This window comes from Hydra vulgaris, chromosome 04, assembly GCF_038396675.1.
Source record: "Hydra vulgaris chromosome 04, alternate assembly HydraT2T_AEP".
Lineage (NCBI taxonomy): Eukaryota > Metazoa > Cnidaria > Hydrozoa > Anthoathecata > Hydridae > Hydra > Hydra vulgaris.
In genome coordinates, this window is record NC_088923.1 from 50,184,294 (window position 1) to 50,211,067 (window position 26,774).

Sequence of the window (26,774 nt, forward strand, 5' to 3'; positions counted from 1 at the left end):
TATTACCTGAAGGCGGTCTATATATGACGTGCAGAATTACGTTTTTGCTGGCATCGTTTAAGACCTCAACGGTTAGTAACTCAAAATCCTTTGTTATTGAGCACATTTCTTTACGCAGTTTAAAATCTAAAGAGTTATGTATGAAAATGCACACTCCACCTCCTATTTTTTCAGATCCTCTTATTTGATGAATAACTTTATAATTATGAGGTTGAAAGTTAGAGTTATTTTCGATTTCTTTATTCCTGCACCATGTTTCTGTTAGACATTAATTTGAAATTTTTATTTGTTAATTTGAAATTTTATTTTAACGCTAAACAAAAATTCTTTAAATTTATCAAAGTTTTTTTGTATACTCCTTATATTTAGATGCAGAATGGATAGTGCATTAACATCAATGTTGCCAATGAGCGTTGAAATGTTCGAGTTGTAATAATAAGGGCTTATATTTTCCTCTCCATCCCCATCCTTAAAAAAACTAATGTTTAATTCAGGGTTATTTTCGAAAAGTATATTTTTGTTTCTTAGGAAAGCTTTAAGTTTATTTATGTCATTATTATTGCCATTATTATTGGATGTGTAATTTTTTGCATTAAAATTAGATAATAAATTAGTTTCCATTTTAAAATAAGAATTTAAACAATAAAATAACAAATAAAAAACATTTACTTTTTTTTGGGAGTCCATTCGCGAATGATTAGTTTATCGTACGATATAACCGCATATTTTCCGCCTTCTCGTTCTTTTTTCAGTTGTTCTCGAAGCTCGTTTCTTATAATTGTAGTTTTCGGCGCAGTGGTCTTCGTTTATGTAAATATTTTTTCCTTTTAAATTTTTCGCCTGTTTTAAAATTTCTACTTTGTCTTTATAGTTTAGTAGCTTAACAACTATTGGGCGAGTTTTGTGTGTGTTTCTAAATCCTGTCCTGTGAGCCCTCTCGATTTGTATACTTTTTAAACCAAGTGTATCTTCAAACATCTTTTGTTCCTTAGATTCGCTTACACTCCAATTTTCGTTTTCGCTTTCTTTCAGGCCTTCTATTCTGAGGTTGTTCCTTCGTGAACGATCTTCGATTTCTCTAAGCTTATTCTTTATTTTCGGTATTTCGCTATTGTCTTTAATTTTATTGCTTAACTCTTTTGTTTTTTTCTTTGCAACTTCAAATTTTTTCGAAATAATCTTATCGTTAGTTTGGATAGATTTCATAATATCACTGCAATCAGATACAAGTGATATACTTTTTTTATTCGTTTCATCTAAATCCATTGCAATGTTTTTAATTTTATATGAGTTTTCGCTTACGACTTTTTCATTCATATCTAGCCGCTCAGTAAGAATTTTCATATTTGCTGCAGTTATAGATGCGAATACTTTTTCGTGATCTTTCAAAAGCTTCCTCGTCTCTTCTAAAATATCTTTTTTTTGTTTCTCTAGTAAATCTGAAATCATCTTAATATCCATTTTAATTTAATTTTTTTATTTTTATTTTTGAAGCAATAAAAACACGTCTGTTCACCACGATGCGCAATAAAAAAAAAGATTTTAGAATAATTTCTTTTTTTAAGGTGGTTCACCTATAAAAAAAAGGCACAAAATTCAAAAAAAAATCGTTTTTTCTATGTTGGATGATTTTTGTACAAAATTTATTCAGCTTTTTAATAGTGAAAAAAAAAGTTTAAAATATGTTTTAGTTTTTTTGTTATTAAACAAAATCTTATCATCCATATAATCATTTATACTTATCATCATATAATCCATTTTATCACATAGTGGAACAAATTTATTAAAAAAAAAGAATGAAATTGTATCTCAGTGTCGACATTCAAAGAAATTCTTGCTCTCTTTATTTGACACAGGAGACTAGTAAACTATAACGGCTTTTTGTTTTGTTTTTATTCAGATTTGTTTATCACGTCTGAATCCGTTGTCGCGTTAAATAAGTAGACAGTCAGTTCTGCGCAAGCGTAACGCCTGCGCAGATACAGCGCAAAGCTTCCGTTAGGTAGGTTAAATCTATCGTTAAATAAGTAGCCTTGTTTCCGTTAGGTATAAACTCAAAAAACAAAAGTAATCATGTTTTTAAAATTTTTTAAAATTATATAATTAAAATGCGAGTCTATCATTACTCTGTTGAAGATGTTTAGCAGTCTCTGATGGAATAATAAATTATTATAATAAAAAAGTGTCAACTTTGTGGTATGTGTATATATAACCCACTATTTAAGTTAAACTTTTATATAATTTATGATTAAGAGTTTATTATTATTGTATATTTTATATTATTTTATGTTTCTGAAGTTAATTTTATACTATGTCTCAGCATCTCAAAACTCACAGTTGTTTTGGGACTTCCATTTTATGCATTGACTTATTTGTCGATTTTGCTCAGAACTATTAGTCAATTTTGTTATGTATTTAAGAGTTGCAATTAAGTATTACTAGAAATACTTATTGAAAACAATCTAAGACCAAATTAACTGTAAATTTATTATGGATTTGAATCTAATTTTCAGAAAGTGACCCTAGGTACAGATTAAAAAAAGGTTATTCTACCAAGGGTTACTAATTTTTAAACCCTTTTACTTGATGGAATTTTATTAGTATAAGTCAATATACTTAAACTAATACAAAGTAATTAGTATAGAGATGTGATCGTATCAGTTTTGCCTTCTTTAGAAAAGTCTGGAGACTTGAATTTGGGCACTAAAACAATCTGGCTATAGGTACACAAACTTCCCTTAGACCTTATTGGACCTCTTGCCTTAATAAAACTTGAAAAAAATATATTATTATAATTACTGATAATTGAAGTAAATATATTGAAAAATTAACAATTTATGCAACTACTTTATTTTATAGATTTTTGGTACTCTTCAAAAACTCTAAAATTTTAGATTATTTGATAAAGTCTGCTATTTTCCTTAAACCAATCAATGAGAAAAAGGTTCAGAGTTTAAACTGGTAGCGGTAAAGGTTTGAAAAAAGCTATTTGTTAATGATAGTATCGTTGTAAAAAGGGGCTGTCGAAGTTCAATATTTTTCTAAAGTTTTCTTTAAAGTTTGTCAATACAGTCTAAAGACAAGGCCTTAGATATTTTAAGAGACTCACCTTGCTGGCTTGATGATACCTTGATTGATATAGCACAAAGTTTGTTTTTATATCAGTTTTCTAAAATGTTTGGGTTTCCAAGTTTAAAATATCTGGATTTTTTGCATTTTTAGTTGTTTTAATTTATGTGGTCTTTCAGAAAGTTACAGTGCAACGATTAATGTTAGAAAATCATATTGGGTGTTTCTAAGTAATGTGTCCTGATGTTGTTTTACATTGGAAGTGTGTTTAGTTTTATGATTCACTCTTTAATAGTTTAAGTAAAGGTGATGTGCCATTGTTAGTGCATAGAGTTGCACATGAAAATGATTGTGATTTTTTCTTAGAAAGAAATGCAATGGTTTTGTGTAGCAGTATCAACCTAAGTTTAGTTATATAAAAAGATAATGACATGCGGTAGCATTACCTGAAATGTATTGAGAATGGTAAATTAGAGATGTTTCCTTTTGTTACTGTGTTATACTGTCATAAACAGTTTGTCTTTAGTACTATCAATGTTGTGAATATATCCTGTTATTTCTACTGTTTTTGTTTTTATGACATATTTAAATATTTAAATTCAATCAATATACATAAATATGTTTTTTTTTGTTTTTTATTGTTGATTTGTTTATGTACCTTATGTTCTAGTTAATATTTAAAAAATTCATTACTTAATTTATTTTTGTAAGTGTCTTATAGATGTCTAAAGTTATACAATTGGCTAATTTAGGTCAACTATTGTTTGTTCTTTATTTTGTTATTGGCATGATGATTTGTTTTGCTCACTTTGTAGTTGTTTTTTTCTTACTGTCATCAGTTATTCAACTAGGGTTATTGATATTGGCCAGCTCGTTCTCCATAATCTAAGATATAGTCAATAGGTACAGTTATTAAAGTCAGTTCTTTATTTACATACATTTTGTTGCAGTTGCAGTTGATTATAGCTACTATTACAACTACACCAAAAGTAGTATTTAAAAATATGGCTATGTAATTTTTAATTATAATGAGATATTTGATCAATTTTTTATAGAATATTGTGAAAGTATAGACTATTCTGGCATGTTGATATATCTTTGATGGGCGGACATAAGAGTATAACTGCATTTTTGACCATTTAACGATTTATATGAGAAAATGTGTCTTGTGTATGCCGGCATCAATGGTTTTAACGGTATAGTTACACCATTCGGTTCAAACAGAATAAAAGTAATAACCCATTTCTCAAAATATGACTTCTGTAGCAAAATAATTGGGTTCATAATAATGTTTTTTTGCTCTCCTGGAAAGTTACACTTTTGCAGTTATACTCATATGTCCACCCATCAAAGATATGGCTGTTTTAACATTTTTAACATTTATTTGATTTAAAAATTCAAATCCTTCGTTAGAGTTCATTTTGTAAATCAATTTATTGACATACATTAATCAATGCATTTATTAAGTACTCTTCTGGCACAAAAGCATTTTTATAATTATTTTATTTATTCGTTGTGATTTTATGATACTATTTATATTATACTATATTTCTATTCTATGTAGGCTTGTAATTCCATGTGGAAAAATCGAATTTCTTCCGAAAATGCCCAAGTTTCAACCAAGTTAAATTTTTTCAAAAGGACTTAAAAACCATGTTGTTTTATTTTGCTATTTATATTGTGTAAGGATATTATTTTTCTCATTGATGTGTAAGGATATTATTATAATGATTTTATTTTCCAAATAAAGTTTTAGTGTAGCATGAAGTGTGTCGTTTCTTTAATATCGTTTGTATTTAAAACATTCTCATAGTAAGAAATAGTAAACTAAGTCACATTTTATTATTATTGCGCTATGCATACATTAAGATCGCTAAAATCGTCGAATAATACCCGTCTAGGTTGTTATTCAATGGTAGTACAATAATGGTGTAGTGGTAGAGCGCTCGCCTCATAATCAAAAAGTGTTCTGAGTTCGATCGCCACCACGTCCCTGGCAGTACCGCGCTCAACTTGTTTCTCCGCGTAGCGATCTTGATCGTCATGGTTTGTGTTTCGAAGTTATAGAGTTGAGAGAAGGTTGTAACAACAACTAAAGCAGCCTCCTTGACTGTAGTGTCTTTTTCGGCTTTGAGGAGGTAAACTAACACACAAAAAAAGGCTAGACACGAATTAATAAATTCTCTTCTTTTCTTTTTTCTGGGATAACATCAGAATGCTGTCCTTATTATTTATTTGCGTAGAATCAAGTAACAATTACAAATTTTACAATCATTAAGTTTAAGGGTTAAGGATAAATAATTTAACGTAAAACATTTTGCTAAAATGCACAATTAAATTATTTAGGAATACAATAAACTTCCTTGTGAGATGACTATTTTATTTGATATAATTAATACGGGTGAATGGCCTATCAAAAAGCTTTTTCTTAAAAATATGTTTCTTGTCATACTATACTATAAAGATAAAAATTGCGATTAGAATATACGTCGTGAGTTAAATATTATTAAAAGTAGTAAATTATCACTATAAAAATGCCCTTAAGTAATAACAGTTCGCATGGCAAAGGAAATGCTTTTAGTTCGGTTAAAGTATGTTTTTTTTTTAAATTTGTTCGTCTGGGTTAGCAAAATGCCTCGATTGTTCAGTTTGTCTACTTATTTAACGATCTACTTATTTAACGTGACTTAATACGTTAAATAAGTATCCGTAAACTAACGCATGCGCAGAATATCATTTTGTCTACTTATTTAACGATCTACTTATTTAACGTGACACCGTTCTACGGTATTTAATTTTAAGTTTTTTTAAACAAAAAAGTATGGATAATCGAGGCAAATTACTTTCAACTTTTTTTTTTTCAGTTCTTTAATATTCATTTTATTATATAATAAAAAATTATCTTGGTAGAGCTTATTTTTATCAAAAAAATTTTTTTAGAGGTGAACCACCTTAAGGTAATTTATTCCATTAAATCTTGATGGATTAAACAGCGGAACTGCTATTCTTGTTTTTCTATTAAAAAAAGAAGGTTTTTCGTGTTATTTCTTGGTGTTAGTAACTCTATGCTTCCTCCGTAGCTCTCAAAAATAGCTGCCATAAACCTCATGATTTGCCATGGAATGTATAATTTAATTGATGAAACAAGGCCTGTTAAATGACTTCTGGTGAGTTTGAAGAGCATTGCAATTCCTATTTCTTTTAAATAGCCAACTATCATCGGCCCAACCAATATTAGGTGATTTCCAACATTCTTTTCAATTTCTGAGTCCATTTCACTTCCCATTGAGTAGTCTTTCGGAAATTTTATTTCGTTTTGCAACCACGATCGCTCATATGATGAAAGTCTCAGCTCAGTCTTTATCCAGAATTTACCACTTCTTTCAGTTTGGGAGGACGCTGTTTTGAATAAAAAACTATGATGGCATAAATATGCGGGAATTTTTTTTAACCCAAATTGCTCATTTCCATGTTCTTAAACTACTAAATACTAAAATTGACGGAAACGATATAACTATTTTAAATCAAATGCTTAGCTAAATTTAATCGCTAGAATATCAACAACCGGTTCTTTTTTCAAATAAATTCACAAGTGGGAGAAATTACAAAAGATAATTACCAGCATGTATTGTTAAACAAATATTTTTCTTGAAATCTTTAATATATATATGATATATAAACAATATTAGGTGTTTTACTATTATATTCATTTTTAACGAAAAAACTAACTAGCATATATAATATATATTAGATTTTTGATATATATATATATATATATATATATATATATATATATATATATATATATATATATATATCAGTTTTTTGATTTTCAACTATATTCAATATATAAGATACGATCAAACAGTTATAAGACAAACACAAGGATAATTTTTTAACAAAACTATACCAGAAATCAATTATTCATTAAAAAATGGAAATAAGCAAAACCATGATTACACTGTAAAAAATGTCACGCCGAACTCTTAAATGTCCCAGCAAAATGTTTAAACTTCACGCCACTTTTAAATCTTTACACATAAATGATCTAAGTCGCGCGACTATTTACAGTTTACAAGCAGTGAATGTCACGCCATACGAATAAATTTCGCGCCACGCGCTAAATGTCGCGTGACTATTAAAACATATAGTTTCCGCAGAGAAAAAAAGAAATATCACATTAATTAATTTTTCGTAGTTATTCTGTGACTATAATGTCTAAAATAATTAAAATTTCCTATTTATTAAAATTTATGCCAGAGGTTTTGGCTGTAGATGATAATTTGTTCACGCTTAAATCTAAAGGTAAATATTACTTTGCAACGAGTTTTACTTTTTATTACATTACGATTAATCATTAATGGTGTAATAAAAAGTTAAATTTTTTTGTAAACTCTCGGTAAAATTTAAAATTAATGTTTAAAATATTAGCTAAAAATACACTCTACATAAATTGTCATAACTTATGACAGTAAAATAAGTTAATAATAGATTTGAGATAAGTATTTTCAATGATATATTAGGAATACCTACACTAGTGGGCATTGAAATAAAGCCAGCAGCAAATTTTTGGAAAATACACAGTTTACTCTAGCAACAAGGTCTAGCAGGCATATTATCAAATGCAATTTTAACCTTACAATACACTGAATAAAGTTCTAGCTCAAACGATGAATAAAAGTCAGTAATTCACAGGATATCCTTTATTTTTAAGCACAGCATTAATACGATCAGGCATGCTATGAACAAGTGTTCTACAGTATTCCGGTGTTATTTCTGTCGTCCACACACGCTTCAAAACCTCTTTCAGGTCTCTTTCTGATGTAGGACGATGTGCAGCAACTTTCCTTTTCATAATTTGCCAACAGTTTTCAATCACATTTAGATCAGGTGAATTTGATGGCCAATTGGAAAGAAGTTCAATGTTGTTGTCTGAAAACCACTTTTGGACAATCTTTGCGGTGTGACAAGGGGCTGAGTCTTGTTGCATAATTGTTGCTCCTGAGATGTTCATGTGGATTTGAAGCTTACTTTCAAGAACCTCCAAGTACTTTTTGGCATTGACCTTTTCCCCTTTATCAAAGATGTGCAGTCCACACCGACCACTTGATGTGATGTCACCCTCGATCATGACGCTTGGTGGATGTTTGACAGTTTTGATGGTGTATTTGGGATTGAATCGCTGAGAGGCAGGACGTCTGAAATAATTGTAACCAGGGCCTCGTAGCTGCTGAAAGGTACTTTCATCTGTGAACATGACTCTCTCCCACACCACTCCCTTGACTTGTCTTTCATCGCACGGCAAAACTTCAATCGCTGGAGGAGTTGTTGTTTCGTGATTAGAGGTTTCTTCGCTGGTCTGCGAGCTACAAGACCAAAGTCATTTGACAGACGTCTCCTAACTGTCCTAGCACTCACTTGAATAGCCCTGTCACTAGCTAGGCTTGCAACGCGTGCAGAAGAAGTATGCGGACTAGACACAACAATGCTCTTCAAATAACGATCATCACGATGATTTGTTTTTCGTACTCCCTTGCAGTTGGAACGTCGTGAAACACCTCCAGATCTTAAAACATTCTTAACGGCACCTCTAGAAATCTTCAGTTTCTTTGCAATATCACGCTGAGAATAACGCTCAGCATTCAATGTTACAATTTGCCCCTTGACAAAATCATTAATATCTGGCTTTTTCCTCATTATCACACTAAAATAAGCAATAACAATATTATAGTTTTTCAGCAAGAAATTATGAAATTTAATTAAATACTAAGCCAAACACGTGCATAATATGCATAACATAAATAATAATGACGTCATATATAAACAAACCGAACGGCATGACGTTGTTCTTACTTTTTTATACATATTTCATTTTACAGCAAAATCATCAAGTGGCTTTAATTCAATGGCCAGTAGTGTATTCTTAATTTATAATTGTTATCCTTAATACATCATTGAGTATTTCAAGCTCGTACAATGGTATACACTATGATAATGATTATCTTTACACGATGTCATTGTGTACATTGCTATTATTCGCAATTGGACAACCAATCGACTATTTACAATTGTTATTGTTTGAAATAAATTTTTTTAGGCTATTTGTGTCACAGTTTCTGTGTGACCTGGCCTCACTAGCTTTTTTGTAAAAAAAATAGAACTTTAAATAACGATTGTTCAAATACATTGATTGTTTATGTCATATAAATTTAATTTATCTATTGGTATAATTTTGATATCATCTAAGTCCTGCTTTTTTGTTTTTTGCTGCACTAAAATATTCACTTTTATTGCACTAAAAGTTAATGGTTTATTGCAGTAAAACCTGAAAAGTTAAATTTCGATTTAAATTATTCTAGAATTTGTTCTGATAACTTGATAACAGGTTTAGTTTTTAAAACTCCATATAACTGATAACAGGTTTAATTTTTAATTTTTATTTTGGTATTTTTGTTTAAGATTATCTAAACTAGTAAACTGTAGAGTTTACATAATTTAACACTTACATTTGGCAGAAATGAATTGGTTGAAAACCCAGCTGCATTTTTAATCAATCATTGAATCCATTTTTTTCTGTTAAATGTTTTTACAGACAAGGTTATTCACAAATTGTATAAACTAATCAAGTCACCACACAATAGTAATAATTACAATAGGTACGTATGCTAATACCTTTAAGTATACATAGTTACAGTTAAGAACATGTTTTTTCAATTTTAAGATAATAATTTTACTTTTAGCATATATTTTCCAAATTTGTGTCAATAGCATTATCGAAGTAAAATTATAAATTAAGCTTAAAGTACAATTTGTAAAATATTATCTATTAAATAATCTAATTGCTATTTTCATACTAATATTGTATTCTATGCCTAAAGATATTACTATCTATTGTTGTTTAGTCAAACTTAGTTTGTAATAGAATTGTCATAGTTTTACCCAATTTATGCATAAAATATACAAAAATAATTTTTTGTTGTAGTGTCCTCAATGATCAATGTATTGCCAGATGACTTTGATTTGATGTTTTCTGACATGGTGTTAGAAGATGAGATGATAGTTGCTCTTCCTAATCCATGTGAAATCGTTGTCAAGGTTATTGGTAAAAATTTATTATAAATTAGTCTAAAATTATTATGTCCGGTTTTTTCTAATTATTTTAAAAGTTTGTTCTAAACTAATAATATTATTATTTCTTTATGCTTATCTTATGTTTAATATATGATAATTATATTTCATGTTTTTCAGAATCAGACCCATCGTTCCAAAGAATATCATGCGAACCGACATTTCTTTAAATGTTAAACTCTGTTCCAATTTATAGCCAAGAAAATTCTCCTGGTACAAGTAAAAGCTCGCCACAATCATCGTTTATTTTGCAAGCTACTGTCCAGTCTCCACTTTCTCTAGAGATTGGAGTTAAGGTATGTAGCTGTGGATTTATGTCGGAAAATAATGCACGTATGGACAGACATTTAGGTATAAGTTCAATATGTAAAATTGTTTGTAAAATTTGTAATGCCTCCCCAGTGGGCACAGGACCTAAATAAGACGTCTTTTGAACGTTCAAAAGACGTCCAAAACGTTCAAAAGACGTTTAAGAGACGTCTTTTTCACGTCCTGTGCCCACTGGGTCATTTAAATCAACAAGAGGAGTATCAAGGCACATTTGCAAAAAAAATGAAAAAGCAGTTTTACCTTTTCCAAAGATAAAAATAGACTCGCAAACAACATTAGCAATTAAACTATGTGGTCAGTTGAGAGTGCCTTCAACAACTGTCAATACAATATTTAGTATTTCCGCCAATATGTTATTTAATATTCGGAAGTTAATAAAAGAAGAGCATTATCATACTTTTGACAAGTATTTTTTACAAGTGGATATCCTTAGTAATGAATATCAAAGAGAAAAAATTTTAAATGCTTTGTTTGACATTTTGAAAATAAATGAAGTTTTGTTTGCTGGTGGCAAAGGTTATAATTTTTTACTATTTGACATTTATTAATTTTCTTTTGCAACTTGATGAGTTTGTAGAGCTTTTAAGTAGGAAAGATGCTGAATCTAAATATCGTACAGATTTCTCTACTCACAAGCCATTAGAATTTTCTCTTAGTTTATATTGTGACGATATAGAATTAGCTAACCCTATTGGCAAACACAGAAAACTTCATAAACTAAACTATGTTCAATTTCATTCCTTGCCATCATATATGCGTTCAACGTTAATATCAGTTTTTCCACTTGCAGTTGTGCCTTTAAAGTTATTTAAGTCTAATAAAAAAGGGGCTTATTTTCAGTACTTATAAGATTTTATTAATTCCTGAAATCTTTTGAATAATGGTGTTACTTTTAATTCAACGATTGGTTGTGTAAAACTATTTTTAAAATTTGTTATATATTTGGGAGATACATTAGCTTCAAATCACATTTGTGGATTTAAAACCAGCTTTGCACCAAATGTATTTAGATGCTGTCGTACATGTCTTACCACAAATATACAAATGTCATCAATTTACAGAGAAGATTTGTGTATGTTACGTACTCAAGCAAACCACCATCAACATATCAAAGATCTCAAGAGTGTGACAAGTAAAAAATCTAAACTCTATTGGTCAAGATTTTATGGCATAAATTATGAGAGTGCACTTTTATTATTCACCGCTTTTGATTTTATTGAAAACGCACCACACGATCCTATGCACATTTCGCTTGAAGGACTAGTGCCCCATGAACTATGTCTTCTGCTGCGATTGCATATTTGTGAAAAACGTATATACTCATTAGCTGCACTTAATAGTTTTATTATTCAGTTTCCTTATTCATACTCTGAAGGCAGAGATAAGCCCAATATTTGTCCAACTACCTTTGATATTTCAGGGTCTCTTGCTCGTATCATTCCACTTTTTATTGGACAATACAGCAATTCCAATGATCCTCATTATGTTAATTTTCTTGATCTTTTACAAATCCTTCAACTTACTTTGTCACCGATAACTACATATAGAACTATTTTGGATTTAGAAACTCTTATTGAAAAGCATAACAAATCATTTTCTTTATTGTGGCCAAATAACCTGATACCAAAACATCATTTTTTACTTCATTTTGTTGGACAAATGCATCGAATTGTTCCACTAAAAAATCAGCTTTGTATGACTTAAAGCACAATAAAATAAAAAGTGTACGCTGGCATAACTTTAAAAACATTGCCAAATCAGTTTGTCAATATCTTCGATGGAACACAATTTTAAACTTCCTTGATGATAATGTTCAACTGATACCTTATCCTTTTACGGCAAAGACTAAACATTTAAAAAAAAGAATTGTTATTGGTTCAATTGTATACCAAGTTGGTAATATTGTTTTGACAATTGATGATTCTTATCAACTTTATAAGATCACTGACCTACAACCTAGTTGCGTAAAAGTTTGTATCATGGCAATGAACAGCTACATATCTCATAAACTGGCTTTTCATGTTAGAAGTACTAATATGTTTAAATTAATTATTTTAGAAAATCTCCATTGACAAAATTTACTGTAGATGGCACAATAATAGTTGTGCCTAGGTCAAAACATTGTCTCATAGTTTCTAAATTACAATAAATATTTTGAATATGAATATATTTTGTATATTTGTTGGTAATTTTTAAAAAAGATTTGTTGTTATTTCGTTCATTTATATATAAGCGTATTAATGCATTCAGAATATATACTTGCTAAAGTATCTAAACAATAGAATGTTTATATATATATATTATATATATATATATATATTATATATATATATATATATATATATATATATATATATATATATATATATATATATATATATATATATATATATATATATATATATATATATATATATATATATATATATATATATATATGTACTTTATGTAATTAGATGAATAAAAACAACTAAATAGCGGGACTTAAAGTTTCATGCCCGAAGGCAATCATCAGCCGTGAATACAAACAAAAACCGTCAAAAACCGTTTAAAAAAACTTAAAATTAAATACCGTAGAACGGATTCAGACGTGATAAACAAATCTGAATAAAAACAAAACAAAAAGCCGTTATAGTTTACTAGTCTCCTGTGTCAAATAAAGAGAGCAAGAATTTCTTTGAATGTCGACACTGAGATACAATTTCATTCTTTTTTTTTAATAAATTTGTTCCACTATGTGATAAAATGGATTATATGATGATAAGTATAAATGATTATATGGATGATAAGATTTTGTTTAATAACAAAAAAACTAAAACATATTTTAAACTTTTTTTTTCACTATTAAAAAGCTGAATAAATTTTGTACAAAAATCATCCAACATAGAAAAAACGATTTTTTTTTGAATTTTGTGCCTTTTTTTTATAGGTGAACCACCTTAAAAAAAGAAATTATTCTAAAATCTTTTTTTTTATTGCGCATCGTGGTGAACAGACGTGTTTTTATTGCTTCAAAAATAAAAATAAAAAAATTAAATTAAAATGGATATTAAGATGATTTCAGATTTACTAGAGAAACAAAAAAAAGATATTTTAGAAGAGACGAGGAAGCTTTTGAAAGATCACGAAAAAGTATTCGCATCTATAACTGCAGCAAATATGAAAATTCTTACTGAGCGGCTAGATATGAATGAAAAAGTCGTAAGCGAAAACTCATATAAAATTAAAAACATTGCAATGGATTTAGATGAAACGAATAAAAAAAGTATATCACTTGTATCTGATTGCAGTGATATTATGAAATCTATCCAAACTAACGATAAGATTATTTCGAAAAAATTTGAAGTTGCAAAGAAAAAAACAAAAGAGTTAAGCAATAAAATTAAAGACAATAGCGAAATACCGAAAATAAAGAATAAGCTTAGAGAAATCGAAGATCGTTCACGAAGGAACAACCTCAGAATAGAAGGCCTGAAAGAAAGCGAAAACGAAAATTGGAGTGTAAGCGAATCTAAGGAACAAAAGATGTTTGAAGATACACTTGGTTTAAAAAGTATACAAATCGAGAGGGCTCACAGGACAGGATTTAGAAACACACACAAAACTCGCCCAATAGTTGTTAAGCTACTAAACTATAAAGACAAAGTAGAAATTTTAAAACAGGCGAAAAATTTAAAAGGAAAAAATATTTACATAAACGAAGACCACTGCGCCGAAAACTACAATTATAAGAAACGAGCTTCGAGAACAACTGAAAAAAGAACGAGAAGGCGGAAAATATGCGGTTATATCGTACGATAAACTAATCATTCGCGAATGGACTCCCAAAAAAAAGTAAATGTTTTTTATTTGTTATTTTATTGTTTAAATTCTTATTTTAAAATGGAAACTAATTTATTATCTAATTTTAATGCAAAAAATTACACATCCAATAATAATGGCAATAATAATGACATAAATAAACTTAAAGCTTTCCTAAGAAACAAAAATATACTTTTCGAAAATAACCCTGAATTAAACATTAGTTTTTTTAAGGATGGGGATGGAGAGGAAAATATAAGCCCTTATTATTACAACTCGAACATTTCAACGCTCATTGGCAACATTGATGTTAATGCACTATCCATTCTGCATCTAAATATAAGGAGTATACAAAAAAACTTTGATAAATTTAAAGAATTTTTGTTTAGCGTTAAAATAAAATTTCAAATTAACAAATAAAAATTTCAAATTAATGTCTAACAGAAACATGGTGCAGGAATAAAGAAATCGAAAATAACTCTAACTTTCAACCTCATAATTATAAAGTTATTCATCAAATAAGAGGATCTGAAAAAATAGGAGGTGGAGTGTGCATTTTCATACATAACTCTTTAGATTTTAAACTGCGTAAAGAAATGTGCTCAATAACAAAGGATTTTGAGTTACTAACCGTTGAGGTCTTAAACGATGCCAGCAAAAACGTAATTCTGCACGTCATATATAGACCGCCTTCAGGTAATATAAAAGCATTTAGCAAACACTTTAAAGGTTTAATTACAAAAAAAGATACTTATGGCAAGCTAATTTATTGTGTAGGCGATCTCAATTTAGATTTTCTCGATTATGAAAATAATAAAAACGTCAGAAATCTTACTAATGTTATATCTCAAAATGGTTTTATTCCAACAATTAATAAACCAACTCGCATAACAAAAAATAGTGCTACACTGATCGATCAAATCATAATAAACAATTTCAAAAACATAAAAGTTAAGACTGGAATTTTTGTCACTGATATATCAGACCACTTTCCGGTTTTTATAATTTCACAAAAAAGCATCAATAAAATATCAGAAAAAAAAGAAATTAAAAAGCGAATAATTAATAATACATCCACTATGACTTTTATGAATCTGTTATCCACAACAAACTGGGAAACTATTTTAAAAACTAAAAATGCTCAGGAAGCTTATAATATTTTTCATTGCATATTTCAAGACCACTATAAAAAAGCTTTCCCAATTATTAGTAAATTAATCAAAACCAAATCCCATCAGAATTCCTGGATAACGGCGGGAATAATAAAGTCATCACAAAAAAAAAAAACGTTTGTACGAAAAATTTATAAAAAAAAGAACTTATAAAAATGAAACAAAATATAAAAATTACAAACGTCTTTTCGAGACAGTTATAAAGTATTCGAAAAAACAGTATTATACCAACCAATTACATAACTGCAAAAATGATGCACAAAAAATGTGGCGCATAATGAAAGAGGTGATAGGAAAAAAAAAACATAAGCGCTAATGAACTTCCCAAAAAACTCATTATAAATAATTGTGAAATTACTAATGAAACGTTAATTTCTAATTCTTTCAATCATGAGTTTGTTAATACAGGCCCGAGTTTGGCTTCCAAAGTAAAAAAACAGCAAAACTAGCTTCGAGTCATATTTGACCTCTAATAATGATCTCATGGAAAATAATAAGTTATCTGAACAAGAGCTACTTGATGCTGTAAATTTATTAAAATCAAATAAAGGTAATGGAGTTGATGATGTAAGTAGCAATATAATAATTAAATCAATATTTTATTTAAAAACTCCGCTTTTGCACATTTTTAGTCTTTCTTTAAAACAAGGTATCTTTCCTGACAAACTAAAAGTGGCCAGAGTGATACCAGTTCTAAAATCTGGAGATGCAACTTGTGTCGCAAATTACAGACCTATTTCAATACTACCATGTTTTTCAAAAATACTAGAACATATTATGTATAAAAGATTGTACCATTTCTTAGATATTAATAACATCCTTTATAATAAACAATTCGGATTAAAAAATGGTCACTCCACTGATCAGGCAATTGCCTATCTTGTTCACGATATTCTGAAATCTTTTGATGAAAATAAATATACTTTAGGCGTGTTTATTGATCTCAGTAAGGCTTTTGACACTGTAAATCATAATATTTTATTAACCAAACTAAAAAACTATGGTATTAAACACTCGAACTTTAAATGGTTTAAAAGCTACCTGTCAAATAGACGGCAATACATTTCTCATAATTGCAGTAAAACTAACAATATGAATATAACTTGTGGAGTACCTCAAGGCTCTATATTAGGACCGCTCTTATTTCTAATATATATCAACGACTTAAGTAAATCTTGTAATATATTAGACTCAATCTTGTTTGCAGATGATACTAATCTATTTTATGCTCACAATGACGTAAAAATCTTATTTAAAACTGTAAACATAGAACTTCAATATCTTTCTAAATGGTTTAGAGCAAACAAATTATCTCTAAATGTAATAAAAACAAAATATACTTTTTTCTATCGCTATCACGAAAGAGACAAAATTCCATTAAAACTTCCAAATCTTTGTATTAACAATTATGAAATAAAAAGAGAGGTATCATTAAAATTTCTAGGCGTACTCCTGGACGAAAATGTAACTTGGAGATGTCAGATAAAATATATTGAAGGTAAAATATCAAGGAACATCGGCATGCTATATAGGGCAAAACCATTTTTAAATCTAAGTTGTTTAAAACTCTTATATTTCTCCTTTATTCATTCCTATCTTAATTACGCTAACATTGCATGGTGTAGTACCAATAAAAATAAATTAAAAAAACTCTTTAATATGCAAAAACATGCTATCAGAATTATATCCAATAAAAGCCGCTATACACCTTCTCGACCTTTATTTATTAACTTAAATATACTAAATATGTACCAAATAAATATTTATCATCTCCTAATTTTTATGTTCAAAATTAATAAAAGTATCATTCCAAAAATATTTAACCCGTTATTCAAAATAAAGGAAAACAAATATCTAACTACATATTCAAATAACAGATATATACAGCCCAAAAGTTATTATGCAGCAACTGATTTTTCAATTTCAATAAGAGGACCAAAGGCATGGAATAAAATACTTTCAACTGAACTTAAAACTCTAACAATGCTTAATGAGTTTAAGACAAAACTAAAACAGCTATTAATAAAGAATGATTTACCACAAAACTATTTCTGAAATTACATTATGATTTATCTATCAAATACATGAAAAGTATATTAATTTTAGAAAAAGACTGAGTTAAATTTATTTATATCCTAATATATATATTTTTATTGTTTCTGTTTTTTGCTAAGCCTATAGCGCTTCTAGCTAATATTTTACTTTTCATTTTTTTTTCTTTTCTTTTTACCACTTTAGTACATTTGTTTATTTTATAAAATTAACGAAGTTTCTTATTTTAAAATTAAACTTTATATTTACGGAATTTATAAAGGGGCTTGGTGATAAGACATATTAGTCTTCTTCTCGCCCTTGCTATATTTATATTTTGTTAGTAAATTACGGAATGTATATTTTTAAACGGCAAAAAAAAAAAAAAAAAAAAAGTAAAAGATCATGGTATATCAAAAACAAAATTATCTTATGCTGGGGAATCAAATGTTGTTGTCAGCATAAATACCCTAATACCTATGAAATACTTTCATAATATAAATCATTTCAAAGTTTTCTATTATATACAAAGATATACTGCTGAAGGCTTTGTCGTTGACACTGCTGTTCAATCTCTTGTCAACAAAGAGTTCAATAATACCTGAATGGTGATTCAAAAACGGTTATTTTCATAGCCACAAAAGCTTTTAAAAACGTTAATAGGCATAAAATAAATAATAATATGAAAATAGCAATTTCAAAATTGTGTGGATGCGAATGTGGATATTGAGGTAATTATGTTTTTATGTGAGAGTAATTTTTTATTTTGATGACCAAATAAATTTATATAAATTTTATTTTGATGATTAACAATATAATTTAAAGCAAAAATAAATAAAAATATACTTAACCAATTCTTCGAGGTATAAAATAATGCATTTTTGAATTCTTTTTCTTCTTGACTGGTTAAATGTTCTCATATCATAATATGTTTTTATTAAGATTTGTAACTATGAAAATAACCGTTTTTATGAAGCATCATTTAAATTTACTAATTATGCTGAAGTGATCCCCTCTTGGTTCTTCTGTTCGTACTTTCTGAAATAAAGAGTAAAATAACTTCAAAAAAAAACATAACGCAAGCTGAAATTCAGTTCGAGAAATCAATTTACTATGAAAGTTTTACATATGTTCATATATTCATATATGTGTGAACTTGTTTAAAACTTCCATAGAAATAAATAAATAAGTTCATATGTCAATATTAATACTTTTTGAATTTTATAAAACATCAACTAACCAATATGAATAAAATATAGTAAATTTTTTATTTAAAAAACATTATTAACTTAAAAAAAACTCTTACATATGATTTATATTTACAACAAGCCCTCTAGACGTCTTATCAAATTTTTTTTTGAACCAATAACACTCTTTTCACGAGCTTTCAGCTCATTTCTAAGCTGGTAAATAGTTAATGCTTGAGGAATAAGTTGAGTAATAACTTGACTGCATTCATTTTTTGCTGTGTGTTTATTCAACGAACATGCATCTGTATATCTTTCGCTACATGTTTTGCATTTAACAGGCTTTGTTATGAATAAAATATCTTCTGTCAAATATTTCTTCTGTACACAATCTAAAATTGAAACAGACTTGATGCAAACTTGAAATAAAAGCTCAGATTGTAGTGAACGTGAACAGTTACAGCATTCTTTGTCTGTAACAGGTTTACGAGGTCGAAAATGAGACTGATACATGGATGGTATTGGAAAATGATATGGCAAGTAAAAATTTCGTACATAGCTAGACCGCATCAGTTGATACCATTTACCTCTTTTGTCTTGTTTTGTAGATCTGTTGCTACAAGTTTATAATTCTTGTTTAATGAGTGAATGTTTGGATTTTTTTCCTTGCATAGAAAGAATCCCATAACCAACTTCTCAACCCTTGAAAATTTCTTCCGCATGAAATGGAACAACATAACCAATAGTCCAAACTGTACTGTTGCAGTTTAGAAGGAAAAAAAGCGCAAATAATAAAAAATATCTTTGACAGGCAGCAGTAACACTTTCAACATAATTTTCATCAACAACATCTACAATGTTAATTATACTTCCAACATCTCTGTAAATATCTGCGCTAGAACTAGTCTTATAACTTTTTCCTGTTCTCATTCTTTATTATGTTTCAAAACGTCAACTAAGCGATAACCATATTGGGCTATCGATATTGCTTGTGCACCAATAATCATGACAGATGGAGTCTTTAATCTTTGAAATGAATAAATATTACAATATATTTTGATACAAAAATTATAATAAAAAAACCAATATGCAAAATTACTTATAATAATTTTAAATTTGTTTACTATTTAAATATAACTTACCGATTATCTTCCACAAGGTAATGTTCTTCATACATTTTACCAATAAAACTTAAGCCAATGCCAAAAATAGAATCAGAAGAAAGCGTAGCTGGTGCTTTTAGGATTTTACAAAACTCAACAAATCTGTTTCGTCTTGTTGCTTCAAAATATAATACATTTAGGCAATGTGTCCAATTGTTTATTTCTAAATGTAGGGGGTCTGGTTTTATTCTGTCTGAAAATATACCAATTCTTGATTCACCTATTTGATGCAATCCATTTTCAGCCATAAAATCCAGAGACTTTAGATGTTTGGCATTTTCTGACAACTCATTTGAAAAACCATTTTGAAACTGTTGTAACATGGTAAGATCATTTTTTCGACAAGTGTTATTAGAAATCTTCCATTTCTTGTTTTTGAATACCCAATTGATCCGTCTATGAAAGTAAGTTCACTTTTGTGAATATTGCAGAAAGAGGATCACTGTGTCACGAAATGACTTTTAATTCGAACCTTTTGTCCCGAGAAAACCCTTTGGAGGTTTGAGAGTACACATGTGTAGAATTACACTAGAGTTGGTTTTGAAATCTTTCATCATCGTCCGAGTAAGAAAAATCAGTTTTAAGTTTTTAATTTTATGCTTATTTAATAAGGTCAATAAACTGAGAGTTTTTTTTTCTTTCTCAAAAAAACTGTCTATTTTGGTTATTTGTTTTACAAATAGTACATACAAAATATTTTAGCAAAAAAATAATTAACTAAAAAATTCCGGGAAAAACCTGTAAGCAGTTTAGAAACCGTTTTAAAAGAACATGGTGTGCGTCATTTTTCAAAATGCCTAACCAAGCAAAAACTCATGAAGACAACAGGAAAACTGTCTGTTTTCTCTGTATGAACAAAGCTAACAGGTAGCTGACTGATTTTATGATTAAACGCAGTCAAGAAATTTTGGGCCAAAGAATCAACTTTGAAGACCAAAGAGTACCAATTGGAATCTGTGAAAACTGTCGAGTAAGTCTCAGAAGAAAAGGTAAAGGGAGAAATGTCCAACTTCCTTCCTTGCCAGACTATCAAAACATAAAGATCCGTCCTGCAACAAGAGAATCAGCATGTGATTGCTTGATTTGTAGTGTGGGAAAATCAAAATTTAGAAGCCCTCAGATAAGTGGAGCAACAAACACTGCCAGTCAGCTTATAGAACAGCCAATTGTTGAGAAAAGATGTTCAGCATGCTTTTCATTGATAGGAAGAGGCATCCCTCATGTCTGTACTAAAGCAATGTTACAACAGAACTTACTCGAAGTTGCAGAAAAGGACAAAAAAGCAGCAGAAAGAGTGGCTGTTTCTGTAATTGCCAACAAAGTTCCTTCCCCCCATGGCACTGTCCGTCTCAATCAAGGAGTAGGAAGACCCTTTCCAGTAACTCCAGGTAAAAACTGTACTTTTTAAACAAACAAAACTTTTGTCAAAGGGCATAGCAATAAAATATAAACTATGAATTTCGGAAATGATACAATGGTAACTTTCTGTGATTTTTTGCAGGTCCATCTCGACAAAGAAAATTATTTCCTTCATTTACACCCACCTTAACTGCACAACATCTAGTACAAGTTCAAAACCAGATTGTTCTTTCAAATAGAGGAATGAATATGCTTGCTTCAACTCTAAACAAAGTAGTTCCACAGCGTGTTGTGGAGAAAAATTTCAGAAAAAAGTTTGAATCTCTTGGAAAGCAACTTTCTGACCTCTTTGTCACCTCAGAAATTACTGATACATCCAAAAGCACTAGCCAAGAGTCTAAACATTTATTGGTGTACTGCAATGACATGGAGGCATTAAGAAACACTGTTGCTGAAGTCAGAGGCCCTCAGTCAGACCAGCTTATTAAGGTGGGGATAGATGGTGGAGGCGGGTTCGTGAAAGTTTCTTTTGGTATTATGAGCTTAGAAACACCAGATACTTCTTCTCCATCATCAGAAACCTCTCTTTAAAAATTTCAAAGACTCAGGAGTGAAGCGTCAACTTTTGGTGGCCATTGCAGAAAATGTCTCTGAAAACTATGACAATGTCAAACAAATCCTGGATAAACTGTGTTTAGAGAGAATGTCTTTTGTGTTGTCATGTGACATGAAGCTTGCTAACATAATTTGTGGCTTGCAATCTCACTCTAGTGCACACCCTTGCACCTGGTGTGACATTGAGTCAAAGAATCTTCATCACAGTGGTGAGCTTCGAACATTTGGCTCCATTCCTTCTGATTTTGAAGGCTTCCAAGCAGCCGGTGCCCAAACAAAAAAGGCAAGGGACTTTCAAAATGTTGTTCACCAGCCAATAATAAGACTTTCTGATGACACTCTTGTCCTAGATTTTATTCCTCCTATGGAACTTCACCTTCTTATTGGTGTTGTGAACCACCTCTTTAAGAACCTCTGTCAGGTTTGGCAAAATGCAGATGAGTGGCCAAAGATGATCAACATTCAACAACAACCTTTCCATGGAGGACAATTTGCTGGCAATGAGTGTAGAAAGCTTTTGAGAAATGTTGACTCACTTCAACAACTTGCAGAGAATCATGCTTGCTTTTTGGCATTTCCATTTATTGAAACCCTCAGAAAATTTGATGCTGTTGTTCATGCCTGCTTTGGGAATACACTCCAACAGAACTACTGTGAGCTTATTGAAGAGTTTAAAGCTTCCTATCTCAACCTTCCAAACACAAGTGTTACCCCCAAAGCACATGCTGTTTTCTTCCATGTGACACAGTTTATTGATCGCCACAACCACTCTCTGGGCATCTTTTCTGAGCAAGCCACAGAGTCACTTCACCACAACTTCAGTCTTCATTGGCAACGTTTCAAGAGGCCAGCCATCCATCGGGATTATCCCAGGAATCTTCGAAACTGTTTGATGGAGTATAACAGTAAACATTTATTTTGATTTCTATTTGTGGAAGAGACATTTAGAGTTATTAATTACATATGCTATGTAAGAGTTTAATAAAGGCTTGCTTCTTAATCAATTGAGTAGAATAATTTTGTATAAGTATCTAGAATCATTAATGTTTTTCACAGCTTGAATTTCAAAGCTGAAAGTAGAAAACTGTTTGTCTTTCAAGAATTGTTTGTATGTATTTTTTTGGTTTTGCTTTGTTTAGAGTTGCAAACACATTATATGTTGAAGAAATTTATATGTTATAATAGAGAACAAGATTTTTTAAAGAAATTATTTTTTTGTAAAATTTTTATTCTGAGCAATAAAATTAAAAACTTTAAACTGATTTTTCTTTCTCGGACGATGATGAAAGATTTCAAAACCAACTCAAGTGTTATTCTACACATGTGTACTCTCAAACCTCCAAAGGGTTTTCTCGGGACAAGAGGTTCGAATTAAAAGTCATTTCGTGACACTGTGGGATGGGTAGGTAGCACTTGTTGGAAGCACATTTGCTGCCCAACACAACCAGGATGTATCACCAGCAGGAACAAAGGAAAATATTACTTTTTCATTGTTTATATAAAAGAGATTACCTTCAATTAACTCCATTTCCTCACTATGCTGTCTCCATAAGTTTGCACATACATCATCTTTTTCACCAGCTGTTAACATATGAAGGGGAAAGTGGAATTCACGACTACGAATACGATTTCCATAATCCATAATGACGTTGTAGCTATAGTCATTGTTTCTTCTTTTGACTCAGGTGCGCTATCATCAGAAAACTCAACGACAAAATGATTTATGTTCCCATTAAACCACCTAAGTTTATCTTTCATTGTTTTTACTTTCAAATTTAGATCAGCAATCATTGTGACTAATGCTGTCACTGTACGCGAAATACCTCCTTTTATAAAATGAATATCTCTAATATCGAGATTGTTAACAAAAGTTTCAATAGCTCTATCAGAAATACTTGATGTTTTTAATAAAATGTTATGCTCTCCGTAAGATATTATATTACTTTCATTATTGTGTTCAGTGAAAGAATTATTTTGTATTTTACACAGCATGGTATACTTTCTCCTTGACATATAATTTAAATATTTTGTTAGAACTGCTTTTCGTAAACAAGTGTCACTTTTTATATGAACATCTGATATTTTACCAACAAAATTTTCAAGAAACTTCCTTCTTTTATAAGAAAGTATTAAGTTTTCCATCTCAGATATTGTAGCAATACATCTTAAATAATCCCATGCACCATTAATTGATCCATTTCTTCAACCATGAACATATTCAAGAACATTTGTATATTATTCTAAAAATTATATTTTGACTTGTTAAAAAAAATCGTTACTATTGTTTATATAAAAAGATACGAAAATCCATAATGGGCGAAAAGTCAAATTAACATGAAACACAAATAGTGAGAATCAAAATGCATATTCGTAGTAGATAAGCTTTCAACCATTTCCTTAAATACTTAGGGAATGACTTGTATATACTTAAAACTACATTTTGTCTTTACAACTTTTTTATTGCTTTCAAATTGCATATTTTAACATTAAAAGCTCAAAAAATACATGTTTTTTTGACACATTTTCGAAACTTTTAGCTTCTTACTAACATTTTAAAACAAAAGTTGCAAACTCAAAACACGTAACTATATAGCAATTATTGCAATATCTAGTTTTTTAACTTTTTCGTTGAAGCAATCTCCTCAACGAATACCACTTTTGATTCAAAAATTGATACAGCACAATGGAAAAGTAAAATTTACGCCTAAAAACACTTATTATTATGTGTTTTTTAATTAAAATGTTTTTTTTATCTCTTTCCTGAAAATCTTCTAAAAAATCCACAACAAAATACGTTATATTTTTGCATAAATAACGTTTTAAAGTGTACTTGTTTTTATTAAACTAGGGCAAATTTTTGCAGAAAATACGTTCTTTTGGACTATGATGTGGAAGATTTTTAACTCAAATTTACCAGTGTGATATATATCTATATTTATAAACAATATTATATAAAGATATAAAAACTTTAGGTATGATATATAAACAATAAAAAAGCTTACAGAAATTTAAATTTAAAATAAAACAAACAGATTAGTAGACCAGGTGCACAGCAAAATTATTCGGTATGAAAACTATGAGAGAAAGAAAAATGGAAAGAAAAGAACTTTGAAACTTGTTTAAAAAGTATCAAAAAATTGGAAAATAAGAATAATTTAGATACAAATAAAACCCTCGATTAGATATATATTTTTTATAAATAAATGTATGTAAAGTAAGCAGATAATTACAACAATAAAATAAATTTACTCGATCGATTAAAATGTTAGTAGAAAAGTAAGGCTATCGAATAGTAAAAATGTCTTAGAGTGCAGATAAGAAATATATGAACAAAAAAAGCGCATAGAAAAAAATAATTGTAAAGTAAGAACATAGATAAAATAAAAACTATCGCTAAAATCTGTAGAAAAAGTTCGAAAAAACAAACAAATACTTGTTGGCTTGTTTAGTAATAATATACAAATGGCTTGTTTAGTAAATAATCGAAACAGTAAAGAAATTGGGAAATTTTCAACTTAAAATTTTTTTTTTTTTCTCGGACGTAATAGATGGATTTCAAAGCTCCTATTTCCGGGCACCTTCATGTGTCCATTATCACTCCATATAGGTGGCTTTTTCGGGTTAGCTAGAAGGGCACTATCCCTAAAAGTATCACGCGTGGGCACCAACGATAATTTTTAAAATGTCCCTCCATTTGTTTGCTTCTCGGTTTATTGTTCTCTGAAGGTCATTGTCTAAAGTTTGTCCTTTTTTTAAATTTTGTTCCGTTTCCTTCCAAATTGCATAGCATTTTCTATGCTCAGGACTATTCACATGTTTAGGAATTTTGGGATTAGGATTTTTCCAGTCACTAAACCCTTTATAAATATCAGACAACTTATTAGCTTTTGTTGAGGAAAAAAGTACACGACAAAAACAGAATGTTGCATCTTTTAAACTGCTATATAGCAACCATTGCCTTTTCATCAGTTCGCCATTTAGCAAGCATCTTTTTGTACTACTTTGAACTGAGATGTCTTATTTTTGTATCAGAAGAAGAAGTTGATGGAAAGGTTTCTCTGGTTTCCTGCTCAGGTCCATTTTCAATTAAAAAGTACCTCTCTCGATCAGTTATTTGTGGCCATGTGGCAGAATCCTTTAGCTCAAAATTTGTGTTTGGAATATCTTTTTTTCCTTCTTCTTTGGGATTTGATGGTTGAAAGTTATTTTTTTATCACTTACAAAAAAATCCTCAACAAGTGCTTTGTCTATATCAGATGAAATTTGGAAAACCTTAGTTTTGTTAAGATCTTGATTTGATAACGGCGAGGAAGACTGAATTTCGTTAATATCTTGATAGGATAAATTCATAAAAGCCTGCATTTGAATCGGATTTATTTCAGTTGAATCTTCTTTTTCAGTTCACTTTTTATTTTGGGATGCACTAACAAAACTGTCAGTGTCTTTCACAAACCCTTTTTTTTAATTTTTCTAGTTTCTTTTCACTTTCTTCTCTTTGTCTTTTTTGTTTTTTGTAATATGTCCCTGATGGTTTTTTGCAGGTGCAATTTTATATTGCGCAAAATATATTTTTTACGGCATTTTTTCAAAATAATTATCACATAAATGATATTTTTTATTTTTAAGTTAAGAATCGTGCAAGACATTGAGGAAAGAAACTTGCGAGTGATGAAGTGGGAGGAGATAAATAATCTTAATAATTTCAAATTGCCACTTTCAATATTTTAAGTTAGATTATTGCTACAATAAACTAACTTAAAATAATGAAAGTAAAAATGGGGGTGGCTTGGGAATTGGCACCCAAGCCTATTCCCAAGCCACCCCCCTACCTTTCCTCGCTTCGGCACTGATAAACTAATGATCGAAAACACAATACATTTTTTTTTTTTTTTTTTCTGTTAAACAATAAATAATGAACA

The 26,774-nt window shown here is 29.6% G+C and overlaps 1 protein-coding gene, 1 long non-coding RNA gene and 1 other non-coding gene across 5 annotated transcripts; 2 read left to right on the forward strand and 1 right to left on the reverse strand.

The window, feature by feature from the left end:
- Window positions 1-1,965: 1,965 nt before the first annotated feature.
- Window positions 1,966-4,832, forward strand: LOC136079890 (uncharacterized). The gene is made up of 2 exons (XR_010638312.1): window positions 1,966-2,196; window positions 4,634-4,832. It is a non-coding gene; the product is annotated as an uncharacterized LOC136079890 (long non-coding RNA).
- A 2,437-nt stretch (window positions 4,833-7,269) lies between these two features.
- LOC136079892 (uncharacterized) lies at window positions 7,270-12,556 on the forward strand. Its single transcript, XR_010638313.1, has 3 exons — window positions 7,270-7,374; window positions 10,052-10,171; window positions 10,318-12,556. It is a non-coding gene; the product is annotated as an uncharacterized LOC136079892 (transcript).
- On the reverse strand, window positions 7,493-24,169 carry LOC136079891 (uncharacterized). 3 transcript variants are annotated; one of them, XM_065796565.1, is made up of 5 exons: window positions 23,368-24,169; window positions 19,861-20,277; window positions 18,838-19,744; window positions 18,383-18,569; window positions 7,493-8,773 (listed from the first exon to the last, which is right to left on the reverse strand). In XM_065796565.1, the coding sequence occupies exons 2-3, from the start codon at window positions 20,202-20,204 to the stop codon at window positions 19,645-19,647; spliced, it is 444 nt and encodes a 147-aa protein (XP_065652637.1). In that variant the 5' UTR covers window positions 20,205-20,277; window positions 23,368-24,169; the 3' UTR covers window positions 7,493-8,773; window positions 18,383-18,569; window positions 18,838-19,644. The 3 variants fall into 3 exon arrangements, with proteins under 3 accessions (XP_065652637.1, XP_065652635.1, XP_065652636.1); XM_065796563.1 differs by having other exon boundaries at window positions 19,861-24,138; XM_065796564.1 differs by lacking the exon at window positions 7,493-8,773 and adding an exon at window positions 18,008-18,132 and having other exon boundaries at window positions 18,378-18,569; window positions 19,861-24,138.
- Window positions 24,170-26,774: the final 2,605 nt, after the last annotated feature.

Excerpts from the sequence above, each read along its gene's own strand:
- LOC136079891 (XM_065796565.1), bottom strand. The coding sequence starts at position 20,204 with ATGTTACAACAGTTTCAAAATGGTTTTTCAAATGAGTTGTCAGAAAAT. Across the intron at positions 19,745-19,860 it reads TACCTTGTGGAAGATAATCG|ATTAAAGACTCCATCTGTCA; the intron begins GTAAGTTATATT and ends TTCATTTCAAAG.